Consider the following 17,730-nt stretch of genomic DNA (forward strand, 5'->3'; position numbering starts at 1 on the left):
CTGTAAGGACTTGGAATTTTAGTCCTTCCAGTAATTTTGATTGGCCTGAAGGGACACCCCAATGCTGAAAACTCTCAAGTTTCAAACTAAGATTCTGTTGCACTTAAAAACAATCAGTGGCTCTAGTTCTCATCCCTTCTTCATTCCCCAGCTACAAGCAGAAAGGCCAGGAAAAACAAGAATATGCTTTACATTTCCTTTTGTTGCTTGGGGGATCTGTGTGTGGAGGAATTGTTTTTTTCCTCTTCAGGCGTAAGATGCAGATTTAAGCCTTCCTACCCAAAGTTGTTCTTAAATCACTGAGAAATACTGAATTCCTACTTGCACTGCATAGAAGATAGTCATTAACACTAGAAGTATCCCAGTTTTGCCTGAGTTGATAATTCCAGGCAACTAATGCCTCTCCCTCAATAAAGTATCTTTATAAAGAATGGAAACCACTGTGCTCCACTGTACAGACCAAAACCAGAGAGAAACCCTCTCTAGTGAGCTTAAACTTTGACACTTGCATGCCAGTGTATTACCTATTAAATTTTAAAACTTGCCTCATCATCTTATAAACCGAGGAACAGACTCAAGGTTGCTGCAGATCTCTAGGGATTTCACACATGGTGTGGGGGAAGGTCTGTGAGGAACCCTAATCCCTCTCCCTGGAAGCAGGCAAGAAAACTCATCCTGAAACACATGAAACCTCCAACAGGGTTCCCAAAAGCTCTCTCAGGAGAGAGAGAAGTACAGAAGGCAAGTGGAATTTAGAGAAGGAATCTTCTGTTTGACGTGGAGCAAGCCTTTTAACTGGGGGAGCCTGGGGCTGCCAGTTCTCATTAGCACAAGGATGAAAAGCCCCTACTTTGTCTCAGAAGTCCACACTATTCTGAAGAGTGTTATCATAAGTTTAAACCCAAATTTTAAAGTTTCTTATGCTGGTCTGGATAAAAACTCTCAGCTCACCATGTTTTCTAACTTAATGACTTTTTATCTTTGAGAAACAACTTGATACCAATTCACAATTCCATAAGGCAGCAGGGAAGGAAAAGAAAGAAAACCTTCTCAATGTTGGATGTGCTTTGTGATGCAGCCTGCAAGTTAAGAGGTTGCCTTTCTCACCCCATTTGTGTTCTTTGGTCATATGGAATGTTACCTAATGAAATTGTTAAGGGACTTTCCTCATGTATGTATTCATATTTCAGGTGTAAGGCATCACCTTTGGAACAGAGAGATTTTCAAAGACTTCTTCCAAAATTAACACAGAACTTTAATTGCTTCAAGGACTTCTATCAGAATATGTTTGTGGCAACAGTTCCCAACTAAAAAGACAAAGCTTTTTGACAAAAAACTCCTATGAAAAATGTAAAAGCATGGTAGCAAAAGTCCTTAATGGCAACTCTGAAGCTGATGGATCATCTGAAATTGTGTTATAGAAGCAAGCAATGCACTGTACTGTGCTTCTCACACAGCTGTGGGAAGGTGAATATTCCGCCTTTTTCTGTGTTAAACTACAGCTGTTTGCCTTTTTCCACATTCTCAAATACAACACGAGAATGGGGTGAAGTGGTCAAAGCCACCTGAGCACTTGCAGGTGCTGGATAAAGAACAACTTATTAATTCTGGACCACAAAAATCAGACATTAGCAAGGGGCGTTGTTGTGTCTTCCCATGAAAATGAGAAGGGAAAAGAGGATGAGAGAGACAAAAGAGGTGACAGTGTCAATGCAGCAATGGGACTATGAACAGATGAAGTGTCTCAGGGCAAGTGAAAATGAAAATCAGACAAACACAAAGAGCACATGTGATATCCACATATATAAAAAAAACCTCTGGGGTCTAACGGTTCTCTGGCTGAGCTCCTTAAAGGATTTGTAGACTGGGTAAGCACACAATTAGATAAAAGCCCTATGAACCATTAGTGAGCAGAAGGTGTTTCTCTGCTGCTTTAACAGATGCAGCAAACTTACTACAGTTTTTTAGCGTTCCTACAGACAGAAGATCTCTAGTTCAGTTAACAAAAACCATCATTTTCAGGACCATGTGAGAGACTCTAAGTAACAATGTGAATAGAGAAACACAGGTTTTTCTTACCTTTCAAATGCTGGCCAGGAAGTCTCTTCACTGAGTTCAGAACCATCACTGCTACCTAGAGAAATATAAGTGATACCTTATTTCATCATCTACAAACCATCTCTGTTAATTGTATCTGAAAGAATCAGAATATTTGAGATTCTGAATATAAGAATATTTAAGATGAAACACACAAAAATACTTCAGTAAAATACTACAAGGAAAACACTTTGTGATTTGCTTCAGGAATTTCACATAAACTGAAATGGAGATTGAAGGGACAAGGTCCAGTTCCACATGAAGAATTTGAAGAAAAGGAGCAATAATAAATGGGAATCATATTTTCAAAATATAAAGAGCACCCTAAACACAGATTTGTCTGAATTCAGGGAAACAAGTCACTTATTTAAATAATTTCTTATCAAGTCACACACAGTCATGACCCAGAGTTGCAACTTCATTGCTGAATCTCTAATACAAGTTAGAGAAACCTTAAACAACTTTTTAAGGCTATTTCCCAGTTAATCAGATCACAACAGTATTATTTCCTTCTGTGTTTTGTAAATGAATCCACAACTATTTTATTTTAAACATGGAAAAGAGAGGAAAATCCCAAACCCCAAATGTCTGATGCATCCACTCATGGCAGTCCCATAAATAAGACAGTAACTGTACAATTCCAGTAAATGCCATCAGTCTGAAAATGAGTATTTAAATACAGATATGAGGCAGGTGTTATCTGTAACATTAAAAATCAGTAAATAATTATCAGTAGAGATGCTGTTAATAGAGATCAGTAGCTTCCATACACAATTCCAAGCTGTTGCATTGCTTCTCTTCACCTTTCAGACCAGCCCAGCTGCCCATATCAGCTATTATCCCTGTTCACCATTTCAAAGCAATGGTTTTGGTTCCAGATAATCCCAAAACCTAAATATCAGTGCCATTCAATGTCAGTCAATGCTTGAAGCCACCTTTTGGCACACTAACTTGCCACCTTGTTTGCTCTGCTGCCTGAGCACCCATATACAAAGGGAAGAATTTATTCACAATTATTTGAAACAAACCAGAAAACAAACAAACAAATTTGTATCAATGCGCCTTCCTTAAAAGCTCCCTCAGAGAAACAGCAGCTGAAAATGGGAATACAGTTCTCTGTAATTTGAGACAGAAGATCAGCAGGGAAAAGTGGTGCCCTGAAAAATCATGTGTACAAAGTAGGTCTGGATATTCACTGAGTAAACATGGAGTAAAAATGGAGGCAATAAAGATTTACATACAGCAGGGACAATTCCAGCCAAGAGCCATGAAAATCTCAGCATGGGCTGAAGTTCCCTCTGTGCAAAATTTAAGAGAAAATACATGCCTTTATTTGCCAGCCAATTCAACTGAGATGCCTCTTTTGCAAACATTAGCTCAACATCCACGTATTACTATGATCTCCATGGGACACTAGATAATTTGGTCTCAGCTTATTCTGAATTTTTCCTAACCTGGTTCACACCAACACTACAGAAAGAGCCATTAGTGTAGGGGAAGGAGCTTCCAGATACAGAAGTGATGTTTCAGCAGAGGCTTAAAGGGCTACAAGCAGGGAGGTAAAATACTCAACAGGTAACTTGCATTACTTTCTAGAAGTGCCTTTAAGTTTTTAATACTTCCATTTGCAGATCACTGATCCTTAAGCATCCAGCTGCTGGGAAGGTTACAGCAGCAGGCAGCTCTGTCCACAGAAGAGCAGCACAGTTACTCCTCCTGTGATTTACACTTCCACTGGAGCTGTGGGGACAAGTGACCAGAGAAACCCAGGTACCACGGCTGAGTAAATGCTTGCAGTTCTGTGACCCTCTCAGACTGAATCTGTCAGCAAACATTCAGGTGCCACAGGGCAGGGGAGCAAAGAAGTGACCTTAAAAATAATCAGAAGTTCTGCTCAGCACAGTTTACACCTGACCTGCAATGTGGAAAAGAGAATGTGTGGGTTGAACTCCACATTATTCCAGGCTTTTCTATACAGAAAGACTACCAGGTAAATCATGAATCAACCCATGGAAAAAAAGGAGTAACCAGTGGAGTAACCCATCCAGGTGGAGCCTGCTGTTACAGTAGGAGTCTTTGCAAAGCCTGGAAGAAGCGAGTATCACTCAATACTTTCAGCAAATTCTACGATCTACATCACAGTGAAAAGCTCAGTGATTGACTTCATCCTAATGAAACCACAATCATATTCTCTCTAAGGCAATACACAAAGTCTCTTCAAATTAATAAGCAGCATGGTTTGGGGGTGAGGAGACAGAATCAGATGTAACAATTCAGAGACAACTTTAAGCAAGCATTTTGGGTAAGATCTCCCAGCTGATTGTCTTTGAAGAAAGCTGTTTGTGGTAGAATCTCTTATAGTAAGACCTTAAGATGCTGAAATACTTTTAGCAGTTGGAATGACAATTAGGATGGTAGAGTTGAACCCCAACATTAAAAATAGTTTCTTCCTTGCTTAAAATTGAAGTTTTCCTTGTGGTTACTTGCAGCAATCTGTCCTGCAAAATGGTGCAGTAATTTCTGTCAAGTCATTCAGCCAGGACTGAAAGCATTAGGGATACTTAGAATCTCATTTATTTTCTTACTTCTGCTTAGATTTAACTTTATATTAGCAAGATTTAATATGACTAGAGCTCTACTTAATTTAGGCCCACATGATAAATCCACACAATTAAAATCCCCTAATAAGACAGTATTATGAAGTTATTGTTTGCATTTAAAGTAGGCTGATACATTAAAATTCTACCTGAAATGACATTTTGATGGCAACTGTATCAGCTTTGCAAATAAAGTTATATTAAATTGCTGTGCTAAATACACTGCAGAAAGATTTAAAAGCTAGTGTTGCTTTGTAAAAATGCAAAGCAATCTACAACAAGAATTAAAATGTCACCTGCCACAAAGTGACAATCCTTGGTACAGTATCAGTACAGTGAGGAAAACCTACAGGAAAATTTGAGGCCTCTGTAAACCAAAAATTTCACTTAAAAAGTTAAATCTATACAGAAATTGCCAATTATACTTAAAAGCAATACCAATTTGTAAAGAAATTGCACAAAACATCATAGCAATTGATTTAACATTTACATTGATTCCTACAGCTGTAAAAATTGTAGCAAAAACCTGGAAAAGGTTGAATTTTAGTGTTGACTATTCCTCTAACATCCATATAAAAACATCAACAGGAATATTTTAGATTCTAAAACCTTCTAGGAGATATTTTGCATGATATGAGTTCTGATGCTAAAAACACCCCTTTGCTGAAAAGAGAAAGAAAATACCTGACATCCCTCCTTCCAAAACAAAACAGAGGTAAAAGGGACTGTTTTTAACTTAATAAAAGTTAGATGTCTAGCCAAGTCTGTTTAAACATTAAGTGCACTATTTGAGTGTCACCTCAACTGGAAATATTTCATTCATTCAGTACTCTAAAAATATATCACCTTCTTAAATTCTTCTCAAGTATGTACTCAATATTTGAGTTTTTCCAACAACCTCAAACAAGTTCTTCAGGTTAAATTTAATAACAAATCCTAGGTAGTATAATTCCTTTCTGTTAGTTAATTTACTAAACAAATTTTGGCTTTATATAAGAAGCCACTTAACTCAAGACACTATCTTCCTAGTTTTCTTCATTGCTAATAAATTTCTTGTGCAGAATTGAAATAAAATAAAATCTTTAGGAAGGTTTTTTTTCCTATCTTAGGAGTAACAGCATTTGGCAAGATGGCTTTTTTTGCTAAGTGTGCTGGTGATTACCTGAGAAGGCTCAGGATTGTCAGGAGAGCCCTGGCACTGCAGCTCCCTTCAGATGTGAATTTTCTGCTCACATCTGCACATGCAGATGGATGTCTGTGAGATGTCTGTGCTCCAGCCACACAAACAGAGTGAGGTTCCCAGTTATGGGATAGGGAATGCCTGTGCTGCCCCATATCCACTCCCCTGGTCACGGTACCCACTCACCGGAGCAAGTCTGGGGATACTGAACACTTAACACAGGCTTTCTTTATCCAGAAGTTAGTCCCCAAAGTTAAACAGGTGTTAATATAAACAAACCAACCCCAAAGAGTTTAAAAAGTCTTCAGACTAAAAATTCTTTCCCCTTCCCAAATCTGTCATCGACACTCTCTTGGCTCCGGTTACACCGTGTTTCCAGAGCTGGTGACGGACCCGACAGAGCTTGAAATTCTACCGTGAAAACACACAAAACTGGTCAAGAGGCCTGAACATCAACAGCTGCAGCACAGCCCAGCCCAGACAACACCACAGAGATGGGCTCCATGCCCTGAAAGCTCTGTTCTGCTTTGGTGAGCTCACAACCACACTGCAAATCCTCATATACGGTTCATGACCATTTAACTATTTAGGTTTAGTTTAAGCAGCTCAACTCTGGCTCCTCAGTTAACCAAATACAGATGGTAGGTACTCTGGCAGAGGACTCGAGCAATATCATGCCAGAGAATTGACAGAAACTTTTAATACCATCACTGAGTTTCACTGTGAAAAATAAGCAAAAGCAAATAACCAGATGGATAAAGATGGGGGAGAAAAAGGCAGTTTTTACATTGATTTCAACACATCCAGAGTGTGAGCCTTGGACCAAACACAAGCAAGAAAGATTGGGGAAGAACTGGGTTGCTAGACTATCTTCTCCTCTCAAATCCAGGCACCCACATGTGCATTTTTAACCTCTAATATTATAAAGTTTTTTATTTATCCTAGCACTAAAGAAGTAGTAGTTCACAATAGCAAAACCAGGTATCCACGTTTAAGGCAAGAGACAGGCATCCATACACTCATATAAAGGAAATATATAAATAAACCTGACATATTTCTTCTGCCTGAAACCCTACCTGAAATCTGATCTGATGACTCAAAGAGTCCTACACACCTGAACAGCACACTACAGGTTAAGGAATCAAACAAATACTGGCTGTGTAAAGGTCTTCCCTACTCTACAGGCTGCCAAGACCCCTGAAAATAAATGTATACACTGTATACCTACACCTATACCCCGTTTATTTAAAGAGAAATATAATCCCTTGTAGAACTCAATAATTTCGAGGCAGTGACTTAATGGAGGAATTCATTAAAATGCTGATATTCTCATATGTATTTAATGCCAGTTTAGGTTTGGAAATGTAGAAATGTTCTTACAAAGGCACTTTCTTACATTAATCCACATGGATTTAAAATACCTTTCTTTGACTCTGCAGCATTAATTCCTCCAACTGCATTAAAACAAAGGCTGAAGCTATTCTCCAGTGATTCCAACACACAAAGGCCAATGTTCAAGAGTTCTAGTTTTTCCAGAGCTTTCATCCATATCATTGTAGACTAGGAAAAATAAGTGGAAAAAAAAATAGCTTAAAAAGAATTTGCATCCACCACTGCTACAAACACAATCTGTAATTGTTTCCTTTGAATTTTTAAACACCTCAAGTTACAATCTCAATTTCAGCAGTGTTCCTGTGTTCATAACTTGACATCTGTTTTTAAGTGGTATACATGAGACAGCACTCTCAAAGAATAACTTCCTTAGCAAAACAACTTGGTATCCTCTAGGTTAGATGCTCTAAGAGGAGGAAAGCCACACAGAAGCAATGTATGAAAAGAGAGGCCTATTTCACACTGTCCCTTTACTTCCTAAGAATTATCTGAACAATTTGCCTTTGTAAACAAATTCAGCTTAAGAAATTCAGTAACACAGCAGAGCCAAATTCTAAGAAATGGTGGAAATCCAAAGCTTCTGAGAACATTAATGAAACAAGCTGAACATTCCTGCAAAGATACTTAGGAGCATGCTTGATCAATAAATACTTTAAAAGTGTAAGAAAATTGGGAATGACTAGAGAACCATGTATTCTTTAGAAAAATATCTTACGAATTAAAGGAAGTTCCATGCTATTTCTGAGTGGAACCAGGACCTAGTAAAATCATCTTAATTTATTCTCCTTTTAGGTGAGGAGGTGACAGGAGGCAAATACAGGCAGGAGAACAGGTGGTACAAGTTTGCAGGTGGTTCCTTGAACCCAGCCAAGAGCAATGCTCACACCTCAGGAGGGCAGAGTGTACACAGTGACCTCACCAAAACAGTGACCTCACCCAAACACAGCCCTCCAAGAACAAAACCACGTTGTAGCTTTAGACAGGCTGATAGCAGTGAGTGAGGGTTCTCAATGAACTTCCACTGCAAAGTAAAAGCATCTGTCCCAGTTTACTGAAAGCAGCTATTCAGGACTGTCTGCACAAAACAGACATTTTCAGCACTGTTCATCTGTCTGTACTTTCATCTATTGTCTCTCAAAAGTGTCTGCAATCAACAGAAATAAAGTGGGGTTTTAAGGACTCAAGCCATATAACCTCTTTTTAGTCACCCACCTATGAGATGAATCATATCCTTGAGAATTTCAATTCTCTATGTGATTATGAAGAGCTCCAATTGTAACCACCTCAAATGCAGCCATCTACATTATAAATGTTTAAAACTTACAAGAAACTATTTCATCTTGTTACATGCCTAAATGCAAGAGAACATTTCCCATCTGACACTGTATAGGGGACTGCACAATTGTTTCTTCCTTCTTAATTGGATAGCCTGGCACTGCTGGAAAAAGATTTCTCACTTTTTAAAATCTTGTTGTCCAGACAACAAGCACCAATTTATAATACAGAACCAGAGGTACAGATAACACATGACCATCAGCTATGGAACACCATCCCACAGCACTAAGAACAAGAACTGTTTTGACCCAAGCACAAGAAATCAATATAAAAGAGGCTTTCTCTTTAATGTTTTTGAGTCTGTTTGTTTTCAGAATTAATTGAATGTACATAATCAGCCTTCAATCGCTGAAATTAAGAAAATAATCTGATAAAGGTCTCTGATCATGGCTGTCACATCACAGATCGGCCTATTTTGAGCAAACACCACACCTGTTTCACTTTCTGCATTACTGCTTCTTTAGGAATAATTTATTGCAATGAAAAACACCCAGTTATATATTCTTCATTTGTGAAAGTTTAACGACATTGATGTAAAACCTGTGGCATGCTCTGCACCATTCCCAGTGGACTGTCAGCCTTTCCCAGCACGACATAACCAAAATGTCCATCATGGCTTTAATGTGTATTTTAGGTTACAGACTTGCTGATGGATTCCCATGGACAGTGTAGCTACACTGGTGCTGTTTTGATATTTAACAGAGGCACATCCTCCAATATGAAAGGACTGGAAAGGTCTAAACACCTCTGAGCCCTCAAAACACAGGAGTGATTTAAAGCAGCATTACAGTTGTCTTTAAAAGCACATTTAAGGTGCTGACATAGCAGAAACTCTGTCCATGTTTTGAAGAAGGATCATTTATCCAAAAAGTTAAGGCCTATATAGGCTTATATGTAAAAAAGGTAGTCCTGTTTCTAGAGCAACAGGTTTAAATCCACGTTTATGGGCAAGGTGAGGAATAACACTCCTTTCAGTACACACATTCAGGAGACATTTTCCTGACCGTCTTTTGAAGCTGTGTTGTAGAATACCATAAACCTCCTCTCTGCTGCAGTGACTGTACTGATTCCAAGTCCTGAGTAAACAGACTACTTCAAACATGATGAAGGAACTCAGCAGCTTCAATCAACTTCCTTAAATCCTGCTGAGGCAGCAGCACAGAATGCCAGACAACTTACATTTCCAAGAATTCTGCAGTAATAGATACTGCAAACCTCCAGAACTTACCCTCTTCTTCCATGTGTATTTCTAGCACCTCTATCAACCTTTTGTGTCACTGAAATTTTCATCATCAAGAAACAGCAAAAATAACAACACTGCTGGACTGTCAAAACAGTGATAAAACTCAGTATGGGCAGGCTGGAGGTGAAAGAGAATGGGAGAGGGGAATTTCTAAGCACAAATGCTGATCTGGCACAAAATGCCCACGGTTCCTGTTTTACAAGTCATTTATACAAGTCTTCTCAAGTGGCAATTTTGTTCCAGCTTGTCAGGTCATGCTTGAACTAGAGAACAGAATTGAAAAATTCAGAGAGGAGACAAAGTAGGAAAATCCTATATTCTCCAAAATATATAAATGGTGACTGGTTCTCAATTGTACCTTATGAAAACCTGCCTGTCAGCTCTGGCAAACTTTCCCTGCTAGGTTCTAATGGAGGTACAAAAATAACTCACCCAGGAAAAAAAGGATCAACTGCAGAGAATTTCTTAGGTATTTAGATAGAGAACATCCATAAAACATTGCCCTGAGAAAAGGGCAATGCTACATCTCAGCAAAGGTGACAAAAGCTTGCTTCTCCTGCACTGTGCAAGCCCTGGGAATGGAAGCTGCCTGGACACTGAGGAGAAGCACCATTCCTGATGGATGATTTTAAAATGGAAAACTTTGCCACAGCAGAGAACCTGCAGGGAACAGAGATAGGCAATGCACACTAAATAGTGGAAGCTGTCTGAATGTGAACAGGTTCATTTAGACCAACTACTTGGGTGTAATTCCATCTGGCTTTCTCCTCAAGGAGCCTTACAGCTCCTGAAAGCAGAATCATCTGACAATCTGTGACCTTGTTTCCTTCCACGAAGGCTAAAAAGCAAAACTGCTTCTAAAATTCAGTTATCCAAAGAAATGTGAAGCACTACAAGATCTATCACCATCAGTGCATAAAATTTGAACACCACTGAATTCTATCAAACAATTCTGAGAAAAAGGACTGCAGTGAGAGGTTCCATTTGTCAACCCTGAAAACAGGTGGATTTTTGAGGCACTTGTGTCCTGTCCTCCCTCCACTTAAAAGATCTATGTCCAACAGGAAAAAAGAGCAAAGAAACTCAGGAAGCAGAACTTCTCAAAAAAGCACCACCCTAAATATAGGAAGATAAGTAATTTGTCAAAATTTAGTAGATTCTGACATTTTAAGGTATTGGAAAGTTAAATTTCTATCTTCTGTCAAAATCAGAAGCATTTAGAAAGTATGCTCTTAAAACTGTCAGCAATTTACACTGTCAAGTCAAAATTGCATTTTAAATAGAAATCACACTATAAAACTTTTAAAACTTGAATCAATTTAGTGAGGGAATAAAAGAGAATAGAAAATCATGTCCCACACTTCCTTCCACCTCCATTGAGGAATATCAGAAGCAGTATCACTAATAGGGGAAAAAACAAAAAAATTCTTTTTCATAATTCCTCAGTTCATGCTGTATAAATGAAGCCACCCTCCTTTCCCTACAATTCTCAGATTTGTTCTACAACAGAAGCAGGATTTCAGAACAGCACTGCTGTAGGCACAGTCACCACCCAACTGTGCTAAAACCTTTATTAAAAGCCCAGGCACGGCATGGGTGTGTTTGCAGCTCCTACCTATTGAAATTCCACTGGAAAGAGTGGAGCTCTCGGCCTGCCCTCGGGATGGGACGTGGGGCTCCATCACGCTGTCATCCAGCAGGTGCCGCGGTCCCGCGTTGGGGAATGTCGCGCTTTTAAATTCAGCCGTGTTCATTTTGTGTATGAAACTGGAAACGAACAAGGACACAGCTGTTACAGCCTCCCTCGCCTTTGGTGTGTCTCAGGAGCTGCTTTAACATCCTGAAGGATTGAGTGCCCTGTGCCCCTAAAGCCAAGCCATAAGTGACTGTGCACAAAGAAATAATCAGTAGGAATTGCTGTTTAAAACAGCACAGAACTCCTGTAACAAAGAGGAAGTCAGGAGTACATTAACAATTACTTTCAATATCTTATGCTATTTTTGTCTTTTATAACAACTGAACTGAAGCATGGCATTGTAGCTTGTTAAAGGTAAACTTACATAATAGATGTTATTCATTACTGGGTAGCTACAATCTTGCATTTTGAAGATATGACAAGGGAAATGATGAGATAATGATAGAGATATTATTAGTAATACATTTATATGGAAAAAGCCTGAAGCCATTACTAAACAGAGTTAGTCTACAAAGAAGGTCTATAAAGGAAGTCTCCCTGTAAAAATACCAATAAAGCAGCGATATAATTTCGAATTTTGAATAATTACAGTGGCACTGGGTTACTAAAAAGTGATAGTTTAGTTGTTCAGAAAGAGCCATTCTGGTTAACTCACTGACTAGTCTTATCATCAAAAATTCACCATTCCTATTTTGATTAATTCTCCTCGGTTGGGATACCAGCACTATAGCTCTGAGCCCTGGCCACAAATTGCTCTGTAAGTGAACCACTGTGCACAAATCATGCTACTTTTTACAAGCAAAGCTTTTGTATGGAAAGGATGATACACCACTTAAAAAAACAAAGCTCAGGATTTTTAGGTTAAGCAAAATGCTGACTTGTAACCCAGACTGTGACATTTCCTGTGTCCGTGGGGTATCAGGTTCCGAGGTGAAGGGGGTGTCGGTGGTAGCAAGGCTCCTTCAGCTGCAACATTCTTCCGTCCACTCTGTGGAGATGCTCCGACTTCAGAGCCTGGGAAGAAAAAAAGACATTATTCCCAAGTCATTTCAGAATTACTAATCATGGAAAAGTTGCACAAAACTTCCTAAACCCCCTCTGTAAGAGATAACTGCAATAAAACTCATTGATCTATTGATAATGAAACCCCTTGCACTTCAGGGCTTTTGCACAGGATTAAAACCAAACACATTTAGTTCAAATAGCCCATCCAGTGAAAGTATTTTGCAAGTCCTAAAGGTGGCTGCATTCTCTACACCAGCACTGGGCATGTTCCACTGATTCTACATTTTCAAACTCCTGCCTTCAACCACTTTTGGCATTGACCAAGAAGAATGTTCATTTTTGGAAGCATATTATGCCATGAAAAGTTTAGATGAAGGCCCATCTGTCTAGACACAACAAAGAATGAATATTTAATAGCTCTTCACCCCAAATGACATTAACAACTTAGTGCCACAATGCATACAAGAACCTAAAAAAATGACTCAATTCCTTCTTTACAGATCACCTTTAGACTTTTTATTACAAACATGCAGTGTTTAAACTTCACACTTCTTTATAGCCTCAGGCAAATATTTTCCATGTCTGCAATTCTAAAATAATGCACATGACAACCTCAAGTCTTCTCACATTTATTAAGCATTTACCTACTAAATCTTCTCTGGAAGCAGCAGAGTGGGGGGTGCTGGTCCCCGGTTCTATCTTTAATGAAAGTCTGCATTAAAGAAACATTAAAAATTACTTTATCAGGAAATAAAAATATAAGTTTGTGAAGAAGAATTTTTTAATTTTATGATTCCAAGCTGCCTGATTCTGTGATTGCAAGAAGTACTACAAAGGTAATACAAACAGTACAGAGTTATCTTTAGCATACACTATTTTCAAACCTCATTTTTCCTGCCTTTGGTTTATATAGATCACCAGAACCTGCAGCGCCCTGAGAGGGCTGGCACACACCTGAAACTGCTATTCCTGCTAAAACCTGGTAAAAATAAAAATGAAAATAATACACATCTTCTCTCCTCACTTTGGTGAAAATATTTATTCTGGGAACACTTAAAATTTAAATTTTTATATGAAGTGCACTAGTGTGCCAAGCACCAAGCCTTTTGTCTTTACTGGTCCAAAAGCCAAAATCTTCTTTTGTGTTTTGGAAATACATTATCAAAATACATTGATTTTAGCCTTAATTCAAGCTTTTTCTGTAACTTTTTAATGCCATTTCCAGCAGGCCCACAAAGACAGACTATAGGATCAGATAACTCCAGGAAGGTGAAGTGTATCTTGTCCACACAGTTTGCAGAACTAGAATCTTTGAAACTACTAACACTGAAAAAGCATCTATTTAATTTTGGGGAGAAAAAGTTTAAAGTTTGACAGCTCCTCTCCCTCTCATTCTCAGACAGTATAGCAACAATTCATTTCAATTTTATAATTTAATATTTTCAATTAAAATCTTTTAGGAAGAAAAAACATGTATTCAAACTACAGTCGCTGTTCTCTAACTTCAACCTTTTTGCTGACAGACACCTTGGGGGATGAAAAGCAGAGGACCCACTTTAAGTAAGAACAGTTCTTGAAATACACTCCTTGACCATAAAAACATTCATTTTGGAGATGTACAAAACTCATCAGTGCAAAACCAGACTCTGTGAACAGCAGCCATGCTTTTGATTTATATGCCATCGTCTCCAGTCATTGCCCTGCTACCAAAACAGGGATTGTACAAGATGAAGAAACTGCAGCTCCTTCATCAATCAAATTTCCTCTGCTAGTGAGTCCTACCCAGTGAAAGTGAAGGAAGGTGGAGAGTGAAATTCACGTATACAATGTACTAAGGAGACAGTGCAGGTAAGAAGCTTGGGTTTGGATTGGTTTTTTTTTCCTTCCTTCAATTTTTTTCCTTCCTTTGAAGCTCCACAGAGCTTTACTCTCAGTGATGGACAAGTGAAACTTCCCAAATCAGGCTGCAGAACATCCCAGGAAAAAGCTAAAGCTGGATGCATCCACAAGGACATTCAGAGAACAACTTACAAACCTCAGTAGAGAAGCCAAGGGTCTGAGTCCTCGTTAACTGACATAAATTGAAAGGGTCTCCATTTGCTGCCTTTCAGTAAATCCAAGTAAGGGCCATTAAATGGCAAAGCACAGCTGTTCCTGAAGTGTGCATCCCCCTCCTGCCACTCCAAGGGAGCTGCACAAGCAACCAATTCAAGCCCTCTGAGGTGACAAACTTCCCGGGCGGGCAGGATGGGAATGGGTGGGGAACCTCCTCGAGCACATCAACCAATGAACAAAACCTTCCTTCATAGGCAACAGATTTGCCTTAGGGTGTTTCCGATCCTCAGTTCCTGTCTCTTGCCAGAGATTTCCCTCCCCCAGTTTTGCTGGATGCCAAATCACTTAATACAGTAATAATCTTTTAATTAAGGACGTAGAAATCTTGGGTGGGAGGCTGGGAGAAACAGCCAGAGGAAACAGAGAGGAACGGGAACCTGCCTCTCAAAAATCAAGTGTTTATATTTTACTCACACTTTATAACCTAATCAAAGAGAAAAGTATAAAATGAAGTACTATCTGCAAGTGAAAGCTTTAAGTCACTCTCAGTAAAAACTTGGGACTGGATGCACAGATGGTTTTGTTCTGATTAAGAATGACTTAAGCCATCTCAAATCACAGGATTCCTCTTAATGACAGAACAGGTGAGCCACATGTAGAAAGTGCAGCAGATCTGTTTCTCAGCAGATCAGACTGACCTGAAGCAAGGGCTTGGTGCAGTCTGGCATAGAAAAGAGAGCAGATCTGCCATTCAGCATGTGGGAAAGTGCCTTGAGCACAACATCCTGCTGGAACCACAGCTGCTCGCAGCTGGTGTGTCTGAGGTGCACAGTCACAGAATCACAGAATGGTGTAGGTCAGAAGGAACCCTAAATCTCATCTAGTTCCAAACCCCTGCCATGGGCAGGGACACCCAAATAATATAATACAATTCTCCAATGCAAGTGCAGTCTCACAAGTAATAGGCTTTGCATTATAGAAGTAATTTTGTAATGTTATGGTCAGTTTAGAGCATTTTGTACTCACTCGTAATTGGCATCTTCTACAAACTTTTGTAGTTCTTCTATGTATTGAACTGAGTTGAGATACTTTTGGACATGAGGCAACATAGGAATATCTAGAAAACAGACAGCATTCATTGGCATTCATTGGTAAGCAAAGTTTTTTACCAGAATCTATTTGGACAGATTCAGATCTCTTGCCTTTTTGTGTGAGATGGAGGTACAAACTACAGGCCCTAATGATACTGAAATTTTACAACTTCCTAGCAATTCTCATGCATTGAGCTGACACTCCCCACACACATAAACCCCAGAGTTGCTCATCAGAGCACATGTAAGGGGAAGGTAAGACAACATCCTTGGCCAAACTGAAGGCCTGTCAGTCATGGAGGGCTGTCTGAGGACTCCTTCACAGCCCACACTCTCTTCACACTGAGCTTTCAGGGAAGCCACAATTCTGTGCTAATTCACATTCCACCATCACAAACACAGCAGTAGAACTTTGCCAGAATGGGAAGAGGACAGTGAGGGAACCCATCTTTGAAGAAAAAAATACATTACCTGATCTATGGACTGAACTATAAATGTCCAGAAGACAAGCTGAATGTATTTCATTATCTCCAGTAAAAGTACTATTTCAAAAGCAATCCTCTTTTCAGAATTCAGTCATAAAATTATGAACACAGGGATACAAGCTTATAAATACCAGTAAAAATACTCTTGAGTGTGATGTACTACTACACATTTATCATCAGAAAATATGTACTGCAGTTTGCTTGATGTAAGAGAAAGGCAATTTTATTCTGTCTCCTTACCCTGATGCTCTGTCTTAACCAACAATACTAGAATAAACCCAGACTTTTGGGCTGAGAATAGGAGGGAGGGTGTTAATGGCATTCATATGGGTCCACCCTTACTTAAACTGCATCACAGGAGACAAAAAAAATTAAGCTTTTTAAGTTTTTCTCTTTAACACTGTAATATTTACACACTTGCTTACCATATTCACATGACTGCTGCAAATCTGAGATAATTCGAAGAATGTTGTTCATTAAATTTGTTCTTTGCTCACTTTCCAGAATGCTGGCTGTTGAGGGGTAGGCAGAGTCAATATATGTCAAGTCTGACAGATAAATACCTGAAATGAGATCAGAATGAAAAGTTTCTTTGTTTAATGTCTTTCATTGAGCAGAAAAACCCTCATCAAGAATTCTGTGAAGAATTTTTGCTTCCACTAATGTTAAAGCAGGTTGATGAAAGCATTGTCTCAGAATAAGATTTGGATTTACCTGGGAAATCATTTTAGAACTCTAAAAGTAATTACAAGGACATGCACAGCTATTCATAAACCTCATCTCCTCCACAGCACCAATTTACTGCTCTCTTGACAAATATGAAGCATACTAAACACACAGTGCTAAAATATAACATCAAAATTAATTGTTTAGGAAGTCTACTACTTCATTCCTCCAATGCAGCAATTAAAAAACAACAGAAGGATAAATCACACCCATAACTCTTCAAGCTGACTAAAAACTCAAGCTCAACTTGCAGCAACATGGGAAAAATTAACTAGGGAAAATGGGCACCCAGACTGAAATGAATGAATCCTGCAGTTTGTAATAATCACAGCTCCAAAGATGCAACAGCCTTCTAGAAAAGTGACTTCATCTTCCCCTGCACTGCTTGCAACCTTACTGCTCCTTCAACCCCTTGATCATGTAGAGAGGAAAATCCCCCTCCTCACACAATAATGCTGTACATAAAATGCTTATTTCTAACCACAACTCCATTTCTTGAACTTCACCCATTTGACTCAACTAAGCAAAGCATATCCTGACCAATTCTGCTGTTCAAAGGAATTGGTGTGCATCCCTTGCATCTTCCATGGATATCCTTATTACAAAACACCACAAACTTAAATAATACTATTCAAGAAACTTGTTTCAGTAACAGGGAAATTTTTACATTATATTTTACTTCAACTCTCAACCTTGTACAAGCAAAATCGTAACAAGGACTTTGGCTTTACAGGTGGAAGACTATTAATACAACCTCACAAGAACAGCAGTTGTGTTTGTATAACACCTAACCAGTACAGTTCTCAAATGTGAGCTGGGAAACTCTGG

The 17,730-nt window shown here is 38.9% G+C and overlaps 1 protein-coding gene across 50 annotated transcripts in view; it reads right to left on the bottom strand.

The window, feature by feature from the left end:
- The window catches only part of RALGPS2 (Ral GEF with PH domain and SH3 binding motif 2), a 109,209-nt gene that overhangs the window by 15,051 nt on the left and 76,428 nt on the right, over positions 1-17,730 (bottom strand). For all 50 annotated transcript variants that reach the window (XM_086902159.1, XM_086902130.1, XM_086902170.1 and 47 more), the window contains 6 exons: positions 16,602-16,739; positions 15,627-15,717; positions 13,190-13,257; positions 12,419-12,554; positions 11,460-11,611; positions 2,080-2,134 (listed from right to left, as the gene is read on the bottom strand). In XM_086902159.1, coding sequence (XP_086758285.1) covers positions 2,080-2,134; positions 11,460-11,611; positions 12,419-12,554; positions 13,190-13,257; positions 15,627-15,717; positions 16,602-16,739 — 640 coding nt within the window. The remainder of the gene's footprint in view (positions 1-2,079; positions 2,135-11,459; positions 11,612-12,418; positions 12,555-13,189; positions 13,258-15,626; positions 15,718-16,601; positions 16,740-17,730) is intronic.

The sequence above is a fragment of the Cyanistes caeruleus genome, chromosome 9 (genome assembly GCF_971803275.1).
Source record: "Cyanistes caeruleus chromosome 9, bCyaCae1.hap1.1, whole genome shotgun sequence".
NCBI classification, from domain to species: domain Eukaryota; kingdom Metazoa; phylum Chordata; class Aves; order Passeriformes; family Paridae; genus Cyanistes; species Cyanistes caeruleus.